Source organism: Podarcis raffonei, chromosome 4, assembly GCF_027172205.1.
Source record: "Podarcis raffonei isolate rPodRaf1 chromosome 4, rPodRaf1.pri, whole genome shotgun sequence".
NCBI classification, from domain to species: Eukaryota; Metazoa; Chordata; class Lepidosauria; order Squamata; family Lacertidae; genus Podarcis; species Podarcis raffonei.
In genome coordinates, this window is record NC_070605.1 from 1,505,507 (window position 1) to 1,530,587 (window position 25,081).

Sequence of the window (25,081 nt, forward strand, 5' to 3'; positions counted from 1 at the left end):
TCTTCTTCTTCTTCTTCTTCTTCTTCTTCTTCTTCTTGGCCCATCTGCAGTTAGAGATGCCCTGATTCACCTGTGAGAGAAGCAGGCACTCCTGGCCTCCTGCTTACCTTTTTTCTCTTGCAGGTGAAAGAATGAAGCCAGCAAGACCTCCTGATCCATCTTTCCATGGGGGCAGAAGGGAAGCAGTGGCTGTGGAACCAGATCAGGTTAGGGGAAGCTGCCTTGTGGGGACAGAGGCCGAGGGATGGAACAATGGAGGAGCAAAGGCAGGCTGCACAATGGTGCACTATTTGATCCCTTGCCAGAAACCCCAGAGAGGAGGGGAGTTAGAAAGCTGTTGGGAGTCGGGGGCCTTCACTCTCAGCAACTGCTTTTGTGGAGGAAGAGGCTCAGGGAATGAGCTGCTGTTCTCATTAGGCCTGAAACTCAGCCAAGTCTGTGAATATCGTGTTCTTGCTGATAAAGAGTTAACTCCAGCTGTGAACTGTGGGATTTCCTGCCCAGATAACTCTGTCATACCAGTCTTCTGAATGTTGCCAGTAGGATTCATTTGTAGTTACTGCTTTATTTCTACATTGACCATGGACTGCTAAAATAGGCTTCTAAGCTTTGGAGAAACCATAACCAGCAGTGGCCATGATTCACCTAGCCAGCCCCATCAGCGGCACAAAGGGAACTGCCCTCAACTCCTCCCCTTGACGTTCCCTTCCCAGAACAGTGCATGGGGAGAGTAGAGGGGGCAATAAAATAAATGCCTAATAAAAGAATTCCTTTGTTAAAAGAAGCTTCCATTATTAAAATGGGAAGCAAAAGAATCACTTTTAAAAAACACAGCCATTAACAGGAAGGAAAGAACAGAGCATTGTGTAGCAGATCATATTTCTACTGTCTCAGAGGAGGACATTTCCCTTTTTCTTTTAGGGTCCAGTGTGCTTTGAAGATGTCGCTGTTTGTTTCATGGATGAGGAGTGGGCGTTGCTGGATCCTGACCAGAGAGCTCTGCATAAGGACGTCATGGAGGAGAATCGTGGGATCGTGGCCTCTCTTGGTAAGGCTCCCTGTGGGATCGTCCTATCTGCCTGGAAATTCAAAAAATACCTCTATGTGACAAACCTCATACATTTCCACAGAGCTCCAACACCTGGGAACCTAACACCCCCACAAGAAACCTTGAACAGCAAACTCCAGTTTTTTCTGTGAACCATCTTCCTCCAGTTCTGCCTTTTTATACCATGATTCAGCTGGTCTGAACTGCCCAGGCATCTTAAATGTCAGCTTCAGAATTGTTAGGAAAGATAAGTAGCTTCTGTCAGGTTTTCTGTTTTTGTTTTCTTGGGTTGACCAAAGAGACGCCTGACATTGGCGATGGAGGGGATGCCATGACTGGGCCAAACAAAATCCATCCCAGAGAAGAGCTAGGCTTATTGAATCTCAGGTAGTAGTAGCAGTAGTGATGATAATAATAGTAATAGTAATAATTTATACTTATCCCCTGCCCATCTGACTGGGTTGCCACAGCCACTCTGGGCAGCTTCCAACACATATAAAAACATGAAACATTAATAATAACAATCTGATCCAATATGAAAAGTACAATAACTTTTAAAAGAACAACTTATATCAAACACAGCAACACTCAACTATCCATCAGAATCTAATAATAAATATGTTGGTTAATGACAAACCACAAAGGTAATGAACATACACCCAGGTCTCTTCAGTTCTTCCTCTACTACAAATTTATTTATTTATTTCATTTCTATACCGCCCTATACTCGAAGGTCTCAGGGCAGTTCATATAAATTTTCAAATACATAAAATCAGAACAAAAACAACAACCCTATTAACCCCCCCCAAAAAAGAGCCATTATATTTTTTTTGCAAAAATTTTATTAGTTTTTACAATATCAACGACAAACAAAAACACAAAACATAACAAACATAAATCATAACCTTATTGAAAATAACGGTTATTTACTTTGTAAAACGACTTCCTTGTTTCCCCTTAGTTGAATTTCATTGCATATCCTTATAACGGTTTTCCAAATCCCAATTTTGATACCCTTTAAATTAAACATTAACATCTTTAAATCTTCTCCTTCTTGTACTAAACATATTATTTTATCAGTTAACATAAATACAATCCTAAGCCCATTAAGTATCTGGAAGCTATTTCCAATTAGTTTAGCTTAACAAATTTAGCCAAATAATCATTAAATTTCTTCCATTCTTTGTGGTGTTCCTCCGCCTTCTGGTCGCAGACTCTTCCAGTTAGATTGGCTAGCTCCATAAAATCCATCATCTTCATCTGCCATTCTTCTACTGTTGGTAATTCTTGAGTTTTCCACTTTTTAGCTAACAAAATACGAGCCGCGGTTGTGGTATACAAAAATAGTTTAACATCTTTCTTGGGCAATTCCAAACCTGTTATTCCAAGAAGAAAGGCCTCTGGTTTCTTTATAAATGTATATTTCAACATTTTTTTCAATTCATTATAAATCTTTTCCCAGAAGTCTTTCACCTTGGGGCAGGTCCACCACATATGAAAGAATGTTCCTTCCTTTTATATTTCCAACATGTATTATCACAATTATGATACACCTTTGCTAATTTTACAGGAGTCAAATACCATCATTACATCATCTTCATAATATTTTCCTTTAACAAAGTACATGCAGTGAACTTAACCCCTTTCTTCCACAATCTTTCCCAGTCCTCAAACATTATATTATGTCCTAAATCTCTTGCCCACCAAAAAGAGCCATTATAGGATATAGATCAAGTCAGGCAAAGGTCTGGTTAAAAAGGAACATTTTTGACTGTATAATGAAGGCGGCAGGCATACTTCCCTGGGGAGAGCATTCCACAGATGGGGAGCCACTGTAGAGAAGGCCCCGTTCTCATGTTGCCACCCTCTGGACCTCTTGAGGAGGAGGCAGATGCAGGAGGACCTCAGAAGATGATCTCCGGGTCCGGGTGGGTTCATATGGAAAGAGGCAGTCCTTGAGGTATTGCGGTCCTGAGCCATTTAAGGCTTTATAGTTCAAAACCAGCACTGAATTGGGCCTGGAAACTAATTGGTAGCCAGTGCTCCAGTGAGCAACCTGGCCCCTGAATTCTGCACTAGCTGAAGTTTCTGATCTGTCCTCAGAGGCAGCACTACTTATAACGCATTGTAGTAATCTAACCTTGAGGTTACCAAAGCATAGACAACAGCAGTAAGGCTATCCCTGTTCAGATAGGGGCATAGCTGGGCCACCAGCCTAAGGTGATAGAAGACACTCCAGACCACCGAGGCCACCTGAGCCTCAAGCGACAGCAAAGGATCTAGGAGGACCCCAAAGCTACGAACCCACTCCTTCAGGGGCAGTGTAACCCCATCCAGAGCAGGTAACCTCCCAGCCATCCGGTCTAGGGAACCACCCACTGACAGTGCCTCAGTCTTATCTGGATTGAGCTTCAGTTTGTTGGCTCTCATCCAGTCCATTACCGAGGCAAGACACTGGTCCAGCACTTCCACTGCATCACCTGCAGATATAAAGGAGAAACAGCTGAGTATCATCCACATACTGCTGACAATGTACTCCAAACTCCAGATACCACCACCCAGCAGTCAAATAGGACTGAGCCCTGCGGAACCCCACATTGAAGGTTCCATGGGGCTGAAAAGCATTCCACAAGCAACACCCTCTGGGAGTGACCATCCAAGTAGGACTGGAACCACTGCAAAGTGGTGCCACCCTCTCCTAATTTGGAGAGTCGCTCCAGAAGGATACCATGGTTGATGGTATTGAAAGCCACTGAGAGGTCAAGAAGAATTAACAGGGATATGTTCTTGTGTCTCTCTCGACAGAGATCATCATACAGGGTGACCAAAGCAGTGCAAACAAGTCAAAGTGCAAACAAGTCAAAGTGAGCTACCATTGGTTTATCACCTCCTTAGGGCCAGCCTGTAAAAGTCCCTGTACAACCCAGAAAAGCTCTGCCAGACAACCTGAGGATGCAATGGAGGCAGCAAAGTATGCCTTTGCTACCTTCACTGCCACTAGGTAGACTTGATAATGAGCCCTTACCAGTGTTTGGTTGCACTCTTTCGGATCTTTCCTCCTCTTGCATTCAAGACGTCTCCCAGCTTGTTTCCTCACCCTGAGCTCAGGAGTATACCAGGGAGCCAGTGAGGCTCCACCAAGCGGGAGAGGGTACTCATGGGTGATCGTGTCAATAGCCCAAGCCATTCGGGTGCTGCAGAGGTTGACCAGGGCTTCGACAGGAACACCAGTCATATCAGCTGGAAAAACCCCCAGAGCTGTTTGGAATTCTACTGGATCCATCAGCCTCTGAGGGCGGACCTTCCTAATAGGTCCCCGCCTCTATGGAGGGGGGAAGGGGCTGATATTCTAAATCTCAACAGGAAGTGATCTGACCATGACAAGGGACTGATGTCCATGTCCCCCACTTTCAGATCACCCTCTTCCTGCCCAGTCAAGAAAGCAAGGTCCAGTGTGTGGCCTGCCTTGTGCATTGGGCCAGAGACATGTTGGGACAGCCCCATAGTTGTCATGTCAGCCATGAAGTCCTGATCTACCCCAGAGGCAGCTGCCTTAGCATGGGTGTTGAAGTCTCCCAGAACCAGCAGTCTGGGAGTCCTCAACACCGCCTCTGAGACCAGTTCTGTCAGCTCAGGCAGGGAGACTGTTGGGCAGCAAGTCGGGCAGTAAACCAGCAGAATCCCTAATCTGTCCCGATTGCCCAACGCCAGGAACACACACTTCAGATCCCCCCCCAAATGGACAGGAGCCTGGAGATAGAGAATCTCTATAGATCACAGAAACTCCCCCCTCCCTGACCCCTGAGTCTGGCCTGATGCTCTACTGAGTACTCAGGTGGGCACAACTAGGTGAGACCAACTCCACCATGTTCACCCACCCAGGTCTCAGTGATACAGGTCAGATCAGCCTCCTCAACCATAATCAAATTGTGGATGAGGGTGATTATAATCTGGGCCGACCTGGTGTTCAACAGCAGCAGTGCAGACCCAAGGGCTGGCTGATACAACAACCCCAATTCCCTAGGTTGGAGGAGGGGCCCGCACATGGCAGAGTCACTAACTGCCTGGGCCATGTGCCACTTACCCGGCCTGTTCCTCCTCCCACGCCTTACCTCCCCCTACCCAGAACCACTATAATTGGGGCTCCCCTTCTCCTCTCCTCCCAGGCACATCCCACCCTTGAGGCCCAATTAAAAAACCCATTTAATTAGCATTCTTCCATAATTGAGGGCTCCATTTGTTCCTGAGGCTCTAATTCCTTTTTGTCTCCATTGCAGATTCTGAAGAATTGGAAATCAAGAAAAAGTGTGACCACAGCAAAATCCCCAGAGAGGAGAAGCCACGTAAACATTTGGTGTGTGGAGAGAGCTGCAGTCAGAGCTCCCATTCCACTTCCCATCATAGAATTCTCAATGGAAAGAAAGCCTATCAGTGTGTGGAATGCGGAGAGAGCTTCAGGAAGAGCTCTGATCTCACTTGCCATCAGAGAATTCATACAGGGGAGAAACCCTATCACTGCAGGGAATGTGGAAAGAGCTTCAGTCAGAGGGGCCATCTCACTTCCCACCAACTAATTCATACAGGGGAGAAACCCTATCAGTGTTTGGAATGTGGAAAGAGCTTCAGTACAAGCTCCAATCTCACTTCCCATCAACTAATTCATACAGGAGAAAAACCCTATCAGTGTGTGGAATGTGGAAGGAGCTTTAGTCAGAGTGGCCATCTCACTTCTCATCAAAGAATACATACAGGGGAGAAACCCTATCAGTGTATGGAATGTGGAAAGAGCTTCAGTACGAGCTCCCTTCTCAATTCACATCAACTAATTCATACAGGAGAGAAACCCTATCAGTGCTTGGAATGTGGAAAATCCTTCAGGAAGAGAGGCCACCTCACGTCCCATCAACTAATTCATACAGGAGAGAAACCCTATCAGTGCTTGGAATGTGGAAAGAGCTTCAGTAGGAGCTCCCTTCTCAATTCCCATCAACTAATTCATACAGTGGAAAAACCCTATAAGTGCTTGGAATGTGGAAAGAGTTTTAATCAGAGTGGCCATCTCACTTCCCATAAAATAATTCATACAGGGGAGAAACCCTATCAGTGTGTGGAATGTGGGAGAAGCTTCAGTACGAGCTCCCTTCTCAATTCCCATCAACTAATTCATATAGAGGAGAAACCCTATCAGTGCATGGAATGTGGAAAGACCTTCAGGAAGAGAGGCCATCTCACTTCCCATCAAGTAATTCATACAGGGGAAAAACCCTATCACTGCCTGGAATGTGGAAAGAGCTTCAGTAGGAGCTCCAATCTCACTTCCCATCAAAGACTTCATACAGGGGAGAGACCCTATCGGTGCATGGAATGTGGAAAGAGCTTCAGTAGGAGCTCTGATCTCACTTCCCATCAAAGAATTCATACAGGGGAGAAACCCTATCAGTGTGTGGAATGTGGAAAGAGCTTCCGTGACAAGAAGATTCTCTCTTCTCATCAACTAATTCATACAGGGGAGAAACCCTATCAGTGCATGGAATGTGGAAAGAGCTTCAGGAGCAGCTCCTCTCTCACTTCCCATCAAAGAATTCACACAGGAGAGAAACCCTATCAGTGCAGGGAATGTGGAAAGAGCTTCCGCAAGAGTCACCATCTCACTTCCCATCAAAGAATTCATACGGGAGAAGCCATTTAATTTATTGGATGTGGATAAAGCTTCTGGAAGAGCTCCTCTCTTGGTTCCCATCAAAGAATTCATATGCAAGGTGGAAAACCCCTTCATTATACAGCTTTAGGGTCCAGTGTAATGCAACCCTTTCCGCTGTGTGAAACCTCTGGCTACTAGTCTAGCCTTGTACTGTGGTTCTCCTGTCACTGTGGGTTTAATTCTGTAAACCTAACGACAGCTCACTGCCTGTTTGCCTTCGGGCAGCTTCGTGGTGGAGAACACACCTAGAGACCTCATTGAGTTCATCTCTTTCTCCATTGCCTCTTGCCATTTCCTGGCTTCTGCTTCAGGCAACTGTTGAACTTCCTCAAAACTCTCTAGTTCTCATTGCACCAACCCAACCCATACACTGGTGACTTTGAACCTCTCAGGCAGATTACGTTTTGTGGTGTGTGCAGAACACATTGGAACCACACCAGAAGCCCCCTCTGACCCACTGGGGCCAGCTAGTGTGTCCTTGGCATCAGAAGACCCCCCCTCTGACTTACTGCATCTTTTGAACTTAACTGGACTGGTGGGAGATGTTGGTGCACTCTGAGGCTCTTACTTTACATCCTTTGGAGATGCCCTTTCCTGCTCCTGGTCAGGGACCTGATCTTCAGCAGCTTCAGTTACTAACTCTCCCTCCTCAGCAGAGTCAGGCAGACTCTCTGAGAGAATATCTGGATTCCCATGGATGCGTGCCCACCCGCTTTGCTCATAAAACTCAGCACTCTTGCTGACTAGAACCTTTGACTGATTGCTTTCTGGATAGGCAAATCTCCACCCCTTTGTCCCTGGCTTATACCCACAAAAGATCATTTTCCGGGACCTGGGGCCACCCTTTCTGTGTTTGGCCTTTGGCACAAGGACCCAAGCCTCGCACCCAAACACACAGAAGAAATGCACCTTTGGTTTCTTACCATGCAACAGAAAATAGGGTGTGTCCCTTACAACAGAGTTGTAAGAACGATTCAGAGTGAAATTCGCCGTCTTCCAAGCTTCTGCCCAGAAGCGTTGTGGTAAGCCTGAGTCAAAAAGCAGTGCTTCCACCACTTCCTGAAGCGTTCGGTTCCGCCTTTCTGCCATCCTGTTCTCCTGTGGTGAGTGCAGAACCGTCAACCTGTGACGTATCCCTTTCTGGCGAAAGTACCGTATTTTTCGCTCTATAACACGCACCCGACCATAACACGCACGTAGTTTTTAGAGGAGGAAAATCCGTAGGCATGCCACCCGTAGGCATTTCTTCCATAACACGCACAGACATTTCCCCTTACTTTCTAGGAGGAAAAAAGTGAGTGTTATGGTGCAAAAAATACGGTAATTCTGCAACGCAGACCCAGTGAACTCCCCACCCAATCTGATTGGATTCTGCAGACCCTCAATGAGAATTGGAGTTCAACTGCAATGACCCACTCCCTCAGCATGGTGGCAGCCTTACCCTTTTCTTTCAGAGGTATCACCCAACCATTTCTAGAGTAATCATCTGTCAGGGTCAAAACATGTTTAGCCCCACTCAGACTTGCAACAGACATAAGGCAAAAATATCTGCATGAACCAACTCAAAAGGTTTTGTGGTTATCCTGTCAGACCTAGGATAACTGCATGTTTTTGCCTTTGCCTTCTCACATGCTCTGCAATCCAGGAACTTAGCACATGACTTCATTTTGCATCCCTCAGTGCACCCTGGAATTTTCTTGACATATCCCCAACTGCAGTGGGACATCCTCCTGTGCCACAAATGATGACACATATTGTGAGTGGGAATGTTAGCATTCTGCGCCTGTGCTGACTCAGTGTTTCCCCTACCTGCTTGAGGCGTTTCCAGAACAAATAGCCTGTTCTGACATTCAACAGTTGTCAGCTGTCTCTTGGAACCATTTGGCAAGTGAGACTGTTTTTCCAATGGAAACAGCTCTGCAGTTCTGCATTTGGACACCAGATGGCAGCAGATGATAACTTGCTCAACTGTTGATCACCCAATGCTGTACATTGCTCTGGTTGCCATCCTTCACCGTTGCCATGGAAGCTTCCAAACGATGCAAACTTGTGTCTCCTTCGTTTCCCCTGGGACCTCTCCGTGCGTTCCCATGCCGTCCCATTCCTCTAATCTGGTTACCTGGGGCAACGACCTTGGAGGCATCCTGTTCCTTGGGGCAGTTTACGCAGGTGGTCTTTTGAGCCACAATGATAACAACGACTCGTAGCAAAAGCCTTTACAGTGTCTTCAGTCTTTACTGCCCCCCCCCTGGAAGCAGGACAGCCTGAGCCAGCTCGCCCCTCTCTCTGCCGATGTTCCTCTTTGTTGCACAGGTGCCCTGAGACAAACTGCAGCGTTAAATCTGCTGGGGGCATGGCTTCGAGGTTCAGACACAAATGGTCATAATTCTTGTCTAGTGAACTCAGAAGAATGTAAACTTTCAAATCTTCTGGAAAAGTCACGTTTAACTGCCTCAGCCGGTTATACACAGCCACCATTTTTGTCACGTGCTCCCTGATGCTGTCCCCCGGATGTAGCCTCAGCTCAAAGAAACTTCTGGTGACATGGATCTTGGCCCCTGCTGTGGTTCTGTGATGGACCCTCTCAAGTGCCTGCCAAATAGCCTGGGCATTCTCCAACCCTTCAATGTGGGGCAACTGGGAGGCATCCATGCTCAGCACTAGCAAACCCATTGCTCTCTGGTCTTTCCTCAGAGCAGCAGCAGCTGCCGCCACCGCAGGTGCCACGGCACTGTCTCCTGCCTGGACCGGAGGGGCCTGAGTGCAGTCCCAACACCCCCCCCCATGCAACAGGACCTCACATCCCGAGCTATTAACCCTATAAGCTCTGGGTCTCCTCACAAACACACCTCTTTAACCAGGCCTTTGGCTGATTGACATCTAATGCCCTTTTAAAATGTGGTGAGGAGGGGTGGTTTACTGTTTTTTAATTGTTTATTTAATTTCTATTTTGTGACTTTATGTTGAATGTGCCCTGAGGGTATTAGACAGGGGTCAGCAAACTTTTTCAGCAGGGGGCTGGTCCACTGTCCCTCAGACCTTGTGGCGGGCCCATCTCTCTCTCTCTCTCTCTCTCTCTCTCTCTCTCTCTCTCTCTCTATATATATATATATATTGGGGGGTGAATGAATTCCTATGCCCCAGAAATAACCCAGAGATGCATTTTAAATAAAATGACTCATTCTACTCATGTAAAAGCATGCTGATTCCTGGACTGTCTGCGGGCCAGATTTAGAAGGCGATTGGGCCGGATCTGACCCCCGGGCCTTAGTTTGTCTACCCATGGTATAAGGCATAGGAGGCAACTCTTAGAGGCTGAGAGGTCTTTGGCCCCCATTTGGAGTCTGTAACTCCCAGTTATTTCACATTATCAATGTGTTTCTGTGTGTTCAGCACATATGATTGCAGGCGAGACTGAATAAAAGACTTGCTAGAAATTCCCTTTGACTACTTCTGTATTGTTTCAAATGTGACTTTACTTACAGATAAGAACAAACAATATGTATTCCTGACAAATCATACCATCGTCAGCTCATGAATTTTAACATGAGCAGCTGCTTTCTTCCCATTTCTTAGGTGGAATTAACCGATAAGGAAAAGGAAGAAGGGAGATAGACCCTTTGCCTCAACCTTTGGGGATCTGGGGGGCTTCATTTCACCCCTTAGTTCTGCTCCTGAAAGCTTGACAGATGTGGAGTATTTGCTCACACTCTGCCATGACTTAAAAATCAACCTTTTTATTTTTTAAAGAAATGGTATTGCAGTGCTAAAAAGGGTCAAGAAAGCAATTCCTGTAGTAGCTGGCATCTTAGAGAGCCCAATGCCACTCTGCCAACTGTCTCACTCCCAGCTAACTAATCTGGAAAGCTGTCCTGTCATCTCTGCAAGGACCTCAGTGTCTCTTGAATCACAATTAAGCATTTATGGAAATGGTATACTGGGCCACTGAATGTGCAACCTGCCAGCCCTGCCCTGGGTGTTTTGGTGTGGCAGCAAGTGTACTTTGGAACTCCCTGCCACTTGACATCAGGCAGGAGGCTTCATGGCCCACTTTGCAGCATTCAACCTTGTTACCGCTGCTGAGTTTGTGATAGCTACACATGGAGGAGAGAGAAGCCAATTTCCTATGTATATCCAAATGGATTGAGAAAGTATGGTTTTCAGTAAATATGATTTACCTAACACTGCAAAAGAATGCATCTAAACCAGCCTAGCAGACTCATGGGGAAATGGACATTTTGGGGGATGTTTTGAAGCAGTAAGTTTAGTGATCATTTATTTATTTATTTCATAAAATGTATATACCGCTTGATTGTAAACAAAACAAAACCCTCAAGGCAGTTTACAAAAAGATACACTGAAATGATGAAAAGTCGTGCTGCAGCATTCTGCACCAGTTGCAGATTCTGGATCAAGCGCAAGGGAGGGCACTGTGGTCATCCAGCCTTGAAGAAACGAAGGCGAGAGCTGCTGTGGCCAGGCTCTCCCAGTCCAGCAATGCTGAACCACCCACAGCTGCTCAAAGGAGTTTCCAGGCACTGAGTCTGCCTGCGTCTCGGCTGGATACAGAAGCAGCCCCAAGCCCCATGAGGTTCATATGGAGAGAACCTTTGGCTTACCTTATTTACTAATAAAAATAACTGGAAAGAGACATGAGATAAATAAAATGAAAGCAAACATTTGTGGCCCCCTCTCGTGGTTTCTGCCCAAATGCCAGTGTTCTGGGAGAGGCACCGTGCCTGGCAGGGCCCGGCTTGGCACCCAGGAGGGCAAGGAGGTGTCTATTGGTTTGCAGCCCCCTTTCGCCCTTGGCCAAAAAGGCCAAGCACCCTCTGGCGGATCTGCTGGGTCTTCACCCCATAGACGAGGGGGTTCACCATGGGCGGCAGGAGGAGATAGAGGCAGGCCAGCAAGATGTGGATGTACGGAGGCACGTGGTGCCCAATCCGGTGGGTCAGGAAGGTGAAGAGGGCGGGCACATAGGAGACCAAGATGGTGCAGGTGTGGGCCGCACAGGTGCCCAGGGCCTTGGCGCGAGCGTCCCATGATGAGAGCCGGAAGACGGCCCGGAGGATCATGGTGTAGGAGGCAGCAATGAGCCCCAGGTCCAGCACCACCACTGAGAGGGCCACACAGATGCCATACACCCGGTTGACAGTCGTGTCACTGCAGGCCTGCTTGACCACCGCCATGTGCTCACAGTAGGTGTGCTGGATGACTGTTCGGAAGCCACCAGGCAGCCTCTTGAGGAGGAGGAGGGGGCAGGGCAGGACCAGGATCACGCCCCGGGCAGCCGCCGCCAGCCCCATCCTGGCCACTGCTGTGTTGCTAAGGATGGCCGCATAGTGGAGAGGGTGGCAGATGGCGACATAGCGGTCAAAGGCCATGGCCAGCAAGATGGCGGACTCCACGATGGAGAAGGTGTGGATGAAGTACATCTGCGTCAGGCAGGCATGGAAGCCAATCTCCCTGGTGCCCGACCACATGATGGCCAGCATCTTGGGCAAGGTGGAGGTGCTGATGACCAGGTCGTTGGCGGCCAGCATGGAGAGGAAGAGGTACATGGGCTGGTGGAGACTGGGCTCTGTCTTGATGATGAAGAGGATGGTGACGTTCCCCAGCACAGTCAGGACATACATGAGGAAGAGGGGGGTCCCAATCCAGGTGTGGAAGGCTTCCAGACCAGGGATGCCCACCAGGATGAAGGAGAATTGGCCCAGTAAGCTGGCTGTGCTGTTGAGGGCCTCCAGCGTTGCAAAAAGGAGTCGCGAGAGAGACCCACCCTGGCGAAGCTTCTGAGACCTGGAGAAAGTCACACAGCTGGAAGAGGGAGAGAGAAGGGTAGCCCCTGGAGGAAGTGCTGGGCTCACCTGGCTCCCTCCTGCACCCTTTCAGGAGCCCAGAAAGGACTATTGCCCGGCTGCTGCTAAAACCAAGGGCCCATCTAGCCCGGCCTCCTGTTCTCACAGTGGCCGATCAGGTGCCCCAACAGGAAACCCCCAAGCAGGATCCAAGCACAAGAGCCCTCTTCTCCCCTCCTGTGGCTTCCAGCAACTGCTTTTCAGAAGCATGGCTGCCTCTCCTTGTGGAGCCAGAGCAGAGCCCTCTCCTCCTCCAGGAATTTATCCTTGAAAGGCTCATTGGTTGGTGGACATTGCTGCCTCATGAGGCAGGGAGTTCCACCATTTAACTAAGAAGGACTTCCTTTTATGCCCCCTGAATCATCCAACATTAATCTTCATTATGGGCTCTAATGTTGGGAGAGGAGAAAAATTCTCTCGATCCACTCTCTACATGCCATGCAGAAATTCATAAATATCCATCATAGGATTCTCCGGCCGGACATTACCAGGATATCGAAGGTGGAATTGTCCAACAACTTTCGAGGTGTCCTGGTTTTTACTTTTTGAAATATGGCGGTCCTAGGGTCTCGAGCTGACATAAGCCTAAAATTACTTTCTGGCCCATGAAGAACAGCCACACCAATTTTCTGCAGCTCTTAATGATCTACGGTATATGTTTGTGTGTGTACAAATATACACTCACCCTATAATTCCCCCCTCTCTGGTCTTCTGTGGTCTCGGCTCCTTCACCACTGCCCAACCCCTGTGGCCAAAATCATTCTTGTTCTTCCTGGATTGAATTCTGCCTCAGGGCAGGGACCTGTCCTTTAACACTTTGCAAAAGGCCACACATGCCAATGGCACAATGTAAAATAGCAGTAATGGTGACTTTTACAATTCTCTTTTGTGTGTGTGCATAGCGGTGTGGGGGTGTGTGTGCAGGGGGCAGCTGCCCCCCCCAAATCAAGTAAATAGATATAAAACATTTAACTAACTGACCAATTGTATCACAGTTCTGCCCCCCACCCAACATAAAGCTTGCACCCCCCCAAAAGAAAAAATAAATCCTGGCTATGTCCATGGTCCTGTGCCTGTTGTGTTCCAAAACTCTGACTTTGTGGGATTGTGCTGAGATTATTGTTCACCTTTTCCAGCCACACGTCACATCACTGCCTTGGCTCCATCACGTTCCCTTCAGACCCTTGCGGTGCCGTGGCTTCCCTTGACCAGGTCACTGAAGGCTACCCTCTGCAGAAGGAGGAGGAGGAGGAAGAAGAGGAGGAGAAGAAATAGAAGAAGAAGAACCCCATTGGGTCATTTGGCCCCTGCAGTGCAGGAAACACAGCTACAGCATCCCTGACAGATGGTCCCCCAACCTCTGCCCAAAGACCCCCAGGAATGGAGAGCTGATGATAGAATCATAGGATTATAGACTTGGAGGCGACCCAAAGAAGCATCTAGTCCAACCCTCTACATTGCAGGGATCACTGACAAGGAATCTACCTTGCAAATGCACAAGACTTACTGGGGACGTGGGAGAGGAGAGCCTTGGTTGGAGGAGACGAGGAAGTGTGGGCCCAGGAGGAAAGAAAGAAGTGGGGCAAGGGAGAGATGGAGGAGAAGGTTGGAAAGAAGGGAAAGGGAAGGGTGGAGAGGGAAATCAGTCTTGTGAGAAGATACAAAGGAAGGATGAGCTGGAGGGAGCAAGGAAGTGAATGGAGCTCCAAAAGGGGGAAGGGAGGGAACCATGGAGTCAGATGGAGGAGGACTGGTGCGTGGGTGGATAGATGGAAGCAAACAGGAAAGAGGGATTAGCTGCCATCCCTGCATTGCAGCGACTTGGACTAGATGATCCTTGGAGGTCCCTTCCAACTCTGATTCGATGACAGGCAGGAGGAGAAGGAGGCTGTGCTCTGGCAGCCCCAGAAATGGCTCCCCTCCAACCTGCCGTCCTGCTGCTGCTGAGTCTGGAATAAAAACCACCCTCGCCATCGTTCTTGCAGCAACAAGGAATGCAAGTAGAACATGGATGTTTCCATAGGGAGGAACTCCGCTGCCCTATTTTTGGTCCTTCACCCAACCCAACCAAAATTTCTCGGCTCCCTGCAGGACCAAAATCCTACAACGTTTCTCTGATGAAAATAGGGGTGTCTTAAGGAATACTGGGACATTCCAGGATCAAATCAGAATCTGGGACAGCTTCCGCAAATCCAGGAGTGTCCTTGGAAAAGAGGGTCTGCAAGAGCTGATCCAGCACACAAGCAGGTGAAAGAGAAGCCTGCAGGGTCCAGGCAGAAGGAAACACAGCTGTAGGAAGGCAGGAAGAAAAAGAGAGAGAAGGGGGAGTCTCCAGGGTCACTTACTGCCATTGTGGCTGGAGTGTCTGCCATGCCGGTTCTTGGCATCAGCTGCTTGGAGCTCTTGGGGTCCCCCTGGCACCCCTTATATGCTGGCCCAGATCCTCCCTAGGGTGTCTGTGCCGCTGGCGACGCCTCCTTCTCCCTTTTGCAGTTCAAGTGTGTGGCTTCCTCAGGGAGGGGAGCAGCCTCTGGGCCCAGGAGGAGGTGCTGGATCCATCCTGCAACAAAGCTGGACATTGGCAGACTCCAGAGGGACAAATGAAATACCTTCTCCACACAGCACAGAGCTAAACTGCAGAGCTATCTCCGCCCGGAGGCAGTGAATGGCTTCCAAAGAGGATCAGACAGGTTCATGGAGGAGGAGAGGGCTGCCAGGGGCTCCCAGGCTTTGCTGGAGGCAGCCAGGCTTCTGAATACCAAATGCAGGAAACCACAAGAGGGAAGGGGCCACACACACCTGCATTCCCAAACCTAGCTAGAAACATAGGGGCTTAGAGTTGCAGCTCCCTTATCCGTTGTTCTGCCCAACATAGCTCATTTCCCCTTAGAGCCTATTCTTATGTAGCAGTCCCGCTGTTCCAAGTGGCGTAAATTAGTATAAAATAAAGACGCAGAGAGCTAGTATTTTTCCTTGGACTGATGGAGCAGCTCTTTCAGACATCTTCTCCTCTCCAGTCCGTCACTTTATTACCCTTTGTTCTCTCCAGCCGCATGGCTGCTTGCCAGTGTCTCATGTTACCTCATCTGGCCAAGGCTTAAACCCACCCACACCATATAGGGTCATCACTGCCCAGAGGAAACACAACTCCTTTTAAGGTCAATACAATTCTAATACATGTTAAGGCACAGACATGCTGGTCACTGGGTCAGCAAGACACCAGGTGGCACTACAAACCTTTGCCAGGGCTTTCTGGCTCCCACATTCTTACTTCCAGAATACACCCACCTTCCCTGAATATGTGCAAATGAAGCACTTGGGAGAAGGCAAATATATGATCACCGAGATCTAGGGTGCCGAGAAAGGAATGCAGTTCTTTCAGAACTCTAATGCAAATCTATCTCCGAATGGGGGACTGTTACAGAATGGAGGCGGGGCACATGAACGGAGTCTTACTCCCGAGTAAGACACATAGAACCCAAGGAGGTGACCTCAAGGGAACCGTACCATACTAGGACTCCCCTCACCCCATCACAATGTTGCACCAAACACCACATAAAACCCCAAGAATAAAGCACCATTTCTGACCCTGACACAAGCAAGCGGTATGAACGATTGATGTATTTTATGAATGAACAAGGTATTTGCATTAGGATGCGCTCTAGCCAATCAGATTGCGTCGAATACAGCCCTTCAGCCAATCACAGCGATGCCATGGCTCTGCAGAGGCAGCTCAGCTCGAGTTTGCTTTGCACGCTCCACTGAGCGCTGACAAGGTGATGACAGCTCCCGCTGTGAGAACAATGGACTGATTCAGTTGAAACCTGTTACCTTATTAATGCAATCAAAAATAGATACAATGTAGCAATGTCAGACCAGGTTACTTCTGAAAAAAACCGTCTGTACTAAAAAAAAGCCTAAAACGCTTGGAAATTCATAGAAAATCACTGTCCACCGATTCTGTTCATTCCACTGCCAATCTACTTTGTTGGCCAAGGACCCGATAAGCCCTCGGCCCTCTCCATAATCCCTCAAGCAGGAGGTCACGTATGCACAGGAAGGGACTCATAGATGTCAATCACTGGGCAACCCCCTCCTCCGGACTTACCCAGGTGGAAGACTATGCAAACCTAAGTCCTATTGTGCTCTTGCTGTAGGTGCTTAGAATGTACTCCCAATACATATCCTGTATTTTCACGTTGCCCCCCCATATTCCTCTTATGTTAATCATGTATACCCTCCCCTTTTATGATGTAGTAATGATGTAGTGATGATGTTTAGTAAACTGTATGCTGGGATAAGATATGAACTTTCAAAAGTCCTTGTCACCCCGTTCTCGGGGTTCAATTCCTCTTTGAAGCTGTTGCGCAATAAACTTTGATCTTCAGCTATTTGCTCTGGTTGGTAGCTGGAGTCCTTCTTTGTTCCACAGGGACCCACGGGCTCTGCCCAACGTGCTGGGTGGCTGAGCAGCCTCGCACCCGGATTTTTCCGTAACATAATAATAATAATAATAATAATAATAATAATAATAATAATAATAAAATATTTATATCCTGCCCTTCCCAGCCAAAGCCGGGCTCAGAGTGGCTAACATCAAATATATAACACATTAACATAAAATCAGACAATCAATTAAAAAACATCCTCAAATCAGATCAGTATCAGAATAAAATCCAATCAGATGGCAACCCGCAGATTAGGGTTGGGGACCTTCAATGCTCACCCGGTCCAACTGTTTGTGCTGAACTTATATGGGCCTGTGAGAAAAATTGGGAGGCCACTTTCATGCAAGTTCTTGTGAAAGGGGAGAGGCAGTCAGGCTGTGCCCTGGCCAAAGGCCTGGCAGAACAGCTCCATCTTGCAGGCCCTGAGGAAAGATGTCAGGTCCCTCAGGGCCCTAGTCTCTTGTGACAGAGTGTTCCACCAGATCGGGGCCACGCCGAAAAAGCCCTGGCTCTACTTGAGGCCAGCCTAACATCTCTGTGGCCTGGGACCTTCAGGATGTTTTTGTTTGAAGGCCGTAAGGTCCTCCGTGGGACATACCAGGAGAGGCGGTCCCATATCAGGAGAGGCGCTAACAGTATGCAAATTTAATAAATAATTAAAATAAACATATAGAATCTGCTTTGGAAAACAAGATTTATGTAGTGCATAATAGATGTTGATTGGCACTTGAGCATTTGATGAAGTTTGATGGATTTATTTGCTTCAGTACACAGTGAATTTAATGGAGGAAAAGAGTGGGCTGGACAAGGCAGGGGAAAAGGAACAGCATCATCTGCCTGCTTTTTATATGTTCTGTGTTTTAAACGTCCCTGAGATCTCTTGATGAAGGGTGGTATGTCAGGTTAATAAATATTAACAACCACACCACCTGTTGTTAGTCCCTTGAATGAGCAATTAAGCATTTCTGGGAGGGGAAATGGCATACTTTTGTGTATAAGCATAAAAGGAATGCATTAAAAGATATTATTCAGGATGAAAATATGATTTATTTATTTTGAACTTTGCTTGGTTCCTCCTTGGTAGCCAGCGCCATTATTTCAGCAGGGCTAGAACTCAGGACATGCTGCCTTGAGGGACATCTAAGAGCAGTTTGGCAGGGGAAAGGTCTCATAGAATCATAGAGTTGGAAGAGACCACAAGGGCCATCAAGTCCAACCCCCTGCCAAGCAGGAAACACCATCAGAGCACTCCTGACATATGGTTGTCAAGCCTCTGCTTAAAGACCTCCAAAGAAGGAGACTCCACCACACTCCTTGGCAGCAAATTCCACTGTCGAACAGCTCTTACTGTCAGGAAGTTCTTCCTAATATTTAGGTGGAATCTGCTTTCTTGTAGTTTGGATCCATTGCTCCGTGTCCGCTTCTCTGGAGCAGCAGAAAACAACCTTTCTCCCTCCTCTATGTGACATCCTTTTATATATTTGAACATGGCTATCATATCACCCCTTAACCTCCTCTTCTCCAGGCTAAACATGCCCAGCTCCCTTAGCCGTTCCTCATAAGGCATCGTTTCCAGGCCTTTGACCATTTTGGTTGCCCTCCTCTGGACACGTTCCAGTTTGTCAGTGTCCTTCTTGAACTGTGGTGCCCAGAACTGGACACAGTACTCCAGGTGAGGTCTGACCAGTGCAGAATACAGTGGCACTATTACTTCCCTTGATCTAGATGCTATACTCCCATTGATGCAGCCCAGAATTGCATTGGCTTTTTTAGCTGCCGCGTCACACTGTTGGCTCATGTCAAGTTTGTGGTCAACCAAGACTCCTAGATCCTTTTCACATGTACTGCTCTCAAGCCAGGTGTCACCCATCTTGTATTTGTGCCTCTCATTTTTTTTACCCAAGTGCAATACTTTACATTTCTCCCTGTTAAAATTCATCTTGTTTGTTTTGGCCCAGTTCTCTAATCTGTCAAGGTCGTTTTGAAGTGTGATCCTGTCCTCTGGGGTGTTAGCCACCCCTCCCAGTTTGGTGTCATCTGCAAATTTGATCAGGATGCCCTTGAGTCCATCATCCAAGTCGTTGATAAAGATGCTGAATAAGACCGGGCCCAAGACAGAACCCTGTGGCACCCCACTAGTCACTCTTCTCCAGGATGAAGAGGAACCACTGATGAGCACCCTTTGGGTTCGGTCAGTCAGCCAGTTACAAATCCACTGAGTGGTAGCATAGTCAAGACCGCATTTTACCAGCTTCCTTACAAGAATATCATGGGGCACCTTGTCAAATGCCTTGCTGAAATCAAGGTAGGCTACATCCACTGCGTTCCCTTCATCTACCAGGCTTGTAATTCTGTCAAAAAACGAGATCAGGTTAGTCTGACATGACTTATTTTTCAGAAATCCATGCTGACTATTGGTGATCACAGCATTCCTTTCTAGGTGCTCACAGACTGTTTGCTTAATGATCTGTTCCAGAATCTTCCCTGGTATTGATGTCAGACTGACTGGGCAGTAATTATTTGGGTCCTCTCTTTCCCCCTTTTTGAAAATAGGGACAACATTTGCCCTCCTCCAGTCTGCCGGGACTTCGCCTGTTCTCCAGGAATTCTCAAAGATGACTGCCAGTGGTTCTGAGATCACATCAGCCAGTTCTTTTAATACTCTTGGATGCAGTTCATCTGGCCCTGGAGACTTGAATACATCTAAACTAGCCAAGTATTCATGTACTATCTCCTTAGTTATTCTGGGCTGTGTTTCCTCTGCTGAATCATTTGCTCCAAATTCTTCAGGTCGGGCATTGTTTTCTTTATCGGAGAAGACTGAGGCAAAGAAGGCATTGAGGAGTTCAGCCCTTTCTGTGTCCCCTGTTTGCATTTCACCATCTTCTCCTCTGAGTGACCCCACTGTTTCTTTGTTCTTCCTTTTGCTACGAACATACCCATAAAAGCCTTTTTTGTTGCTTTTAACCTCTCTAGCAAGCCTGAGTTCATTCTGTGCTTTAGCTTTTCTGACTTTGTGTCTACACATGCTGGCTATTTGTTTGAATTCCTCTTTGGTGGTTTCCCCCCTTTTCCATTTTTTGTACACATCCTTTTTTAATCTCAACTCAGTTAAAAGTTCTTTAGATAGCCACCCTGGCTTCTTTAGGCACCTTCCATGTTTCCGTCTCATTGGTATTGCCTGAAGTTGTGCTTTTACTATCTCCCTCTTAACAAACTCCCAGCCATCATGAACTCCCTTTCCTTTTAGTATTACTGTCCATGGGATCTCACCCAGCACTTCCCTAAGTTTTATGAAGTCGGCTTTCTTAAAGTCAAGAAATTGAGTCCTAGTATGCTTGGCTGCTCCTTTCCGCTGTATAGTAAACTTCAGAAGAGCATGATCACTCACGCCTAATAATCCTTCCACTTCTACCCCACTAACCAGGTCATCAACATTGGTTAGGACCAGATCTAAAATGGCTGTTCCTCTTGTTGCTTCTCCCACTTTCTGGACAATGAAGTTGTCTGCAAGGCCAGTGAGGAATCTGTTTGACCTTATGCTCTTGGCTGAGTTTGACATCCAACAAATATCCAGGTAATTGAAGTCCCCCATTACTACTATCTCCCTTCCTTTTGCATGCTTGGCCATCTGTTCCAGGAAGGCATCATCTATGTCCTCCGTTTGGCTTGGGGATCTATAGTAAACTCCCACAATGAGGTCACTGTTATTCTTCTCTCCCTTAATTTTGACCCAAATGCTCTCACTTTGGCTTTGAGGTTCTAAATCTTGGATCTCTTCACAGGTATACACATCCCTGACATATAACGCCACTCCTCCTCCTTCCTTGTCTGGTCTGTTTCTCTGAAATAGATTGTATCCCTCCATTATTACATTCCAATCGTGGGACTTATCCCACCAGGTTTCAGTGATGCCTATTATGTCATATTTAGTTTGCTGTACCAAGAGCTCAAGCTCATCTTGTTTATTTCCCATGCTTTGCGCATTAGTGTACAGACATTGAAGTCCATTAATCATTCCCCCGTGTCTCTTATTTAAGGATTTTTTCCTCCCACCACTAGGTCTGCGTGCTGTTTGCTCCATTCGGTCTATGACATTTGGATGATCATCTTCATCAATTGATAGACTCCTACCTTCAGGAGCACTGTCTCCCTCCCCCACATTAGTCAGTTTAAAGCCCTCCTGATGAGGTTTCTGAGATTTTTGGCAAAAACATTCCTCCCAACGGTTGTGAGGTGCAGCCCATCGCTTGCCAGAAGTCCATCTTCAAGAAACTGCAGTCCGTGATCTAAGAATCCAAACCATTCCTGTTTACACCATTTGCGAAGCCAGTTGTTCACTTCCACTATTTTTCCCTCTCTCCCTGGGCCACGTCGTTCAACTGGGAGGACAGATGAGATGACAATTTGTGCATTTAATTGCTTCAATTTCCTGCCCAGAGCCTCGTAGTCTCTTTTGATCTTCTGGAGGCTATTGCTTGCAGTGTCATTGGTTCCCAGATGAACCAAGAGGAAGGGGTATTTGTCAGTGGGTTTTATGATTCCTTGCAGTCGTTCAGTTACATCTTGGATCTTAGCCCCGGGGAGACAGCACACTTCCCGAGACATCTTGTCAGGCCCACAGATCACTGCTTCTGTTCCCCTCAGTAGGGAATTCCCTATCACCACTACACGCCTCCTCTTAGGTCTGGTCGGGGTTCTTCCGTGAGCTGTCCCTGGCCTTGGAGGCCCTCCTCCAGCTGAGGTGAGTGGGGTCTTTGGGCTGGGTGGGGTTGTGGGGGGTGGATGGGGGGCAAAACTCCAGGGGGAGCTCCGGGTGGAGGAGAGCAGGCAGGAGGGAGAAGGGGGCAAGGGAGACTGGGAAGGGGCAGCGTCTACCCCCTTCCCTTCATCTCTGCAGCATCATGAGGCCAAAGTTTAATGGAGACATGCTCAGTGCCATCCTTCACAGGACCCTGGAGGCTGTTCTTGGGGGCCCACAAAATGAGGGGGACAGAGAGGCATGTCCTTGGTCTTGAATTCCCTTCGCACGGCTTGTTCTTCTTCTTCACACATTCGCTTTTCTCTTTTCCCGCAGGAACTGAAGCTGCACTTCCGGCTCCTGCTGGGGGGTCTCTTTATGGAAGCCCCCAATCCTGGCACCCTCCTCCAGCTACTTACTGTAAGTGTCCTGATGGCATCAGGAGAGGTTTTAGGGTTGCCCCCCGTTCCTTACCCCATGGACTGTCCCATTTATGGGGCATAGAGCCTGTTTGGCCCCAACTTTGGTCCAAGACCAAAGTTGGCAACCCTCATGATCCAGGAGAGCCAGGGACTCTGTGGTGGGGGCAGTGGGGGCCACTTTGGCCCAGACTGGCCCCTGGCTCTGAGGCACTCTTTCATCCCACAGAACCACCAAGGCTACACCCTCTGTGACAATGGGGAGGAAGGGAAACTAGCTGCCAGCAGCATTTCTTTGCTGCTGGCCATTGCCTCAAAATTCCCCCACCTATTCATTTCTCTGGTTGCTCCCACCCCCCCCTTTTTTTTAAAAAAAATATTTTTATTAAACAGTTTTTATAATCACACAAACAATACATAACAACAACAAATACATAAACAAACAAAAACAAAAACAAAGCAAAAGAAAAAACAAGTACCATTTCATATCCTAATTTCTTAAACCTTTCTTTCTCGACTTCCTCATGCCTCCCATTTCTGTATTCCAAATTCTAATCAATTACTCAGCAAATCTTCCCTTATTTTACTTTAAATTTAAGCTAATCTTCCTTATTCTCCTTGTCTTAACCATTGCTAATAGTAACCATTTACTTTCCAGTCCAACATCATTCTAACTGTCATTAATTTTGTAATATTTCTTTAGATAGTCCTTAAACTTTTTCCATTCTTCTTCCGCTGCTTCTCTTCCCTGGTTTCGGATTCTGCTCGTCATTTCTGCCAGGCCCATGTAGTCAATCACCTTCATCTGCCATTCTTCCAGAGTGGGTAACTCTTGTGTCTTCCAGTACTTTGCAATGAGTATTCTAGCTGCTGTTGTAGCATACATAAAGAAAGTTATGTCCGTCTTTAACACCCCTTGGCCGACAATACCCAAGAGAAAGGCCTCTGGTTTCTTGGGAAAGGTATATTTAAATACCTTTTTCAGTTCATTATAGATCATTTCCCAGAATGCCTTAATCTTCGGGCATGTCCACCAGAGGTGAAAGAATGTACCTTCCTTTTCCTTACATTTCCAACATTTATTATCAGGCAAATGGTAAATCTTTGCAAGCTTGACTGGGGTTATGTACCACCTATAAATCATTTTCATAATATTTTCTCTTAAGGCATTACATGCCGTAAATTTCATCCCGGTAGTCCACAACTTTTCCCAGTCAGCAAACAAAATATTATGACCAATGTCCTGAGCCCATTTAATCATAGTTGACTTAACCGTTTCATCTTGTGTATTCCATTCCAGCAGCAGCTCCCACCCCCCCCAACACCCCCAAATGACTTTCAAGCAGGATGCGGTGTGTGTCCCTGGGTGTCAGGATGAGGCCAGAGGCTTTTCCTGCCCCCTTTCCTGCTGCTGCCCTTCCACGTCTGTCCAGGAGGCTGCAGGGCCCAGGGAGTTCCTCTGGGACAAGGGATTGGGCCCAAGACAGAGGGAGGCCCTTCCTTCTTGGCTTGGCACTGCTTCTGTGCTCTCTTACACCCATCCAGAGTGGCAATCCAGGCTAATGGGGGAGGCTGTCTAGCTAGGAGAGCAAGACCCAGAGACAGTTGTGGGAGACCCAGAGACCGGCTTCCTCTGTGCCGGAGCCAAAGCTGCGACAGATGGAGAAGCCAGACCTGCTGGGGGTGTCCATGCTGTGAGCCCCTCCATCCTACACTCTGGTTGAATTTGTGAGTAAATGAAACTAGATATCATAAAGACACCACACTCTACGCTGACCTTCATTCCAAGGAAATTGGATCTTTGGTCAGTGCCTGGGAGCCCTGGAATCTCAGAGACAGGGGTAGTTTACAAATACAAAACACAAACACACACAATCATTTGTGCCTGTGTTCCTAACACACAACCAAGTGTGAAGGGTGCATTGCATGCTTTAGCAACAGCCCTCCTGCAAATGAGGAAATGCAACCTGGTTGACTCAAAAAGGCAACAAGGGAATCTTCTCCGGTGTCTCAGGAGGTCTGAGGGCCCTTCAAGAAAGAGGAGCCATTTCTGCACCCTGAGACCCCCAAAGGTCAGCAGAGCCCCCTGCGAATCCTGCAGAGCTGAGCTCCTCCTCCCGTCTTCTCCAGGGCCAGTTCCCATTTTCTGAAGAGGGGGTCTGCCTGCTTTGCCCTGCACCAGCTTCTCTCTTTGCCTGCCCACCCCCCATATCTACCCCAGATGAACCCCAAGAGACAGTAGTTTATTTCCCCCCCTGGCCCTAATCGCAGTCTTCTGCAACCTGGTGCCCTCCAGGTCTTTGGGCTCCAACTCTCATCAGCCCCATCATCATTGGGGGGTGGGGGTGGGCTAATGGTATTTGTTGTCCAGAGGGAACCACGTTTCAGAAAGCCAAAGCATTGCAATAAATCAGTCTGAAAAGATAGTTCCCCCCCTTCCCATTTATTGCTTCATTAAAAGCATTACTATTTTGTGCTTATAAAATAATTACACAAATATAGAGGGAAAATCTAAAATATTCTATCCCGTTTTTTTCTGCATTCTTTATTGCATTCTTAAATCTCGCTGTATAGTGATGTGTCTTCCCCAAAATTAAAATGAAACAGACATGAAGATGACATTGGCCCACTTTGCATACAGCCTTGTATACCTGCTTTATGAACAACAACTGCAGTTTAACACGAACATTCTTTGGAACTTCCCTTCCTGGAGAAATGAGCCTGGCTCCCTCCTTGGGGTCTTTTGGCCGGCAGGTCAAGACTTCCTTTACCTAAGAGGCTTTGGGGAAGTGACGGCTTCGCATGAAGACGCTGGTGACATGCTGCTTCTGTGGGAAGAACTGCAGAGAGTTCTGAATCAGAG

The 25,081-nt window shown here is 47.5% G+C and overlaps 2 protein-coding genes across 14 annotated transcripts in view; one reads left to right on the top strand and one right to left on the bottom strand.

The window, feature by feature from the left end:
* Nucleotides 1-25,081, top strand: part of LOC128412017 (zinc finger protein 420-like) — a 983,187-nt gene that overhangs the window by 510,199 nt on the left and 447,907 nt on the right. For 6 of the 13 annotated variants that reach the window (XM_053384761.1, XM_053384748.1, XM_053384749.1 and 3 more), the window contains one exon: nucleotides 124-206. The exons of the other annotated variants lie outside the window; for them this stretch is intronic. In XM_053384761.1, the coding sequence (XP_053240736.1) occupies nucleotides 124-206 (83 nt within the window). The remainder of the gene's footprint in view (nucleotides 1-123; nucleotides 207-25,081) is intronic. 13 annotated transcript variants of the gene reach the window in all.
* LOC128412264 (olfactory receptor 52P1-like) lies at nucleotides 11,189-12,640 on the bottom strand (the record flags this gene model as incomplete). The annotated part of the gene is made up of 1 exon (XM_053385174.1): nucleotides 11,189-12,640. A coding segment is annotated over one exon (1,110 nt), but the record flags the coding sequence as incomplete, so codon positions are not given.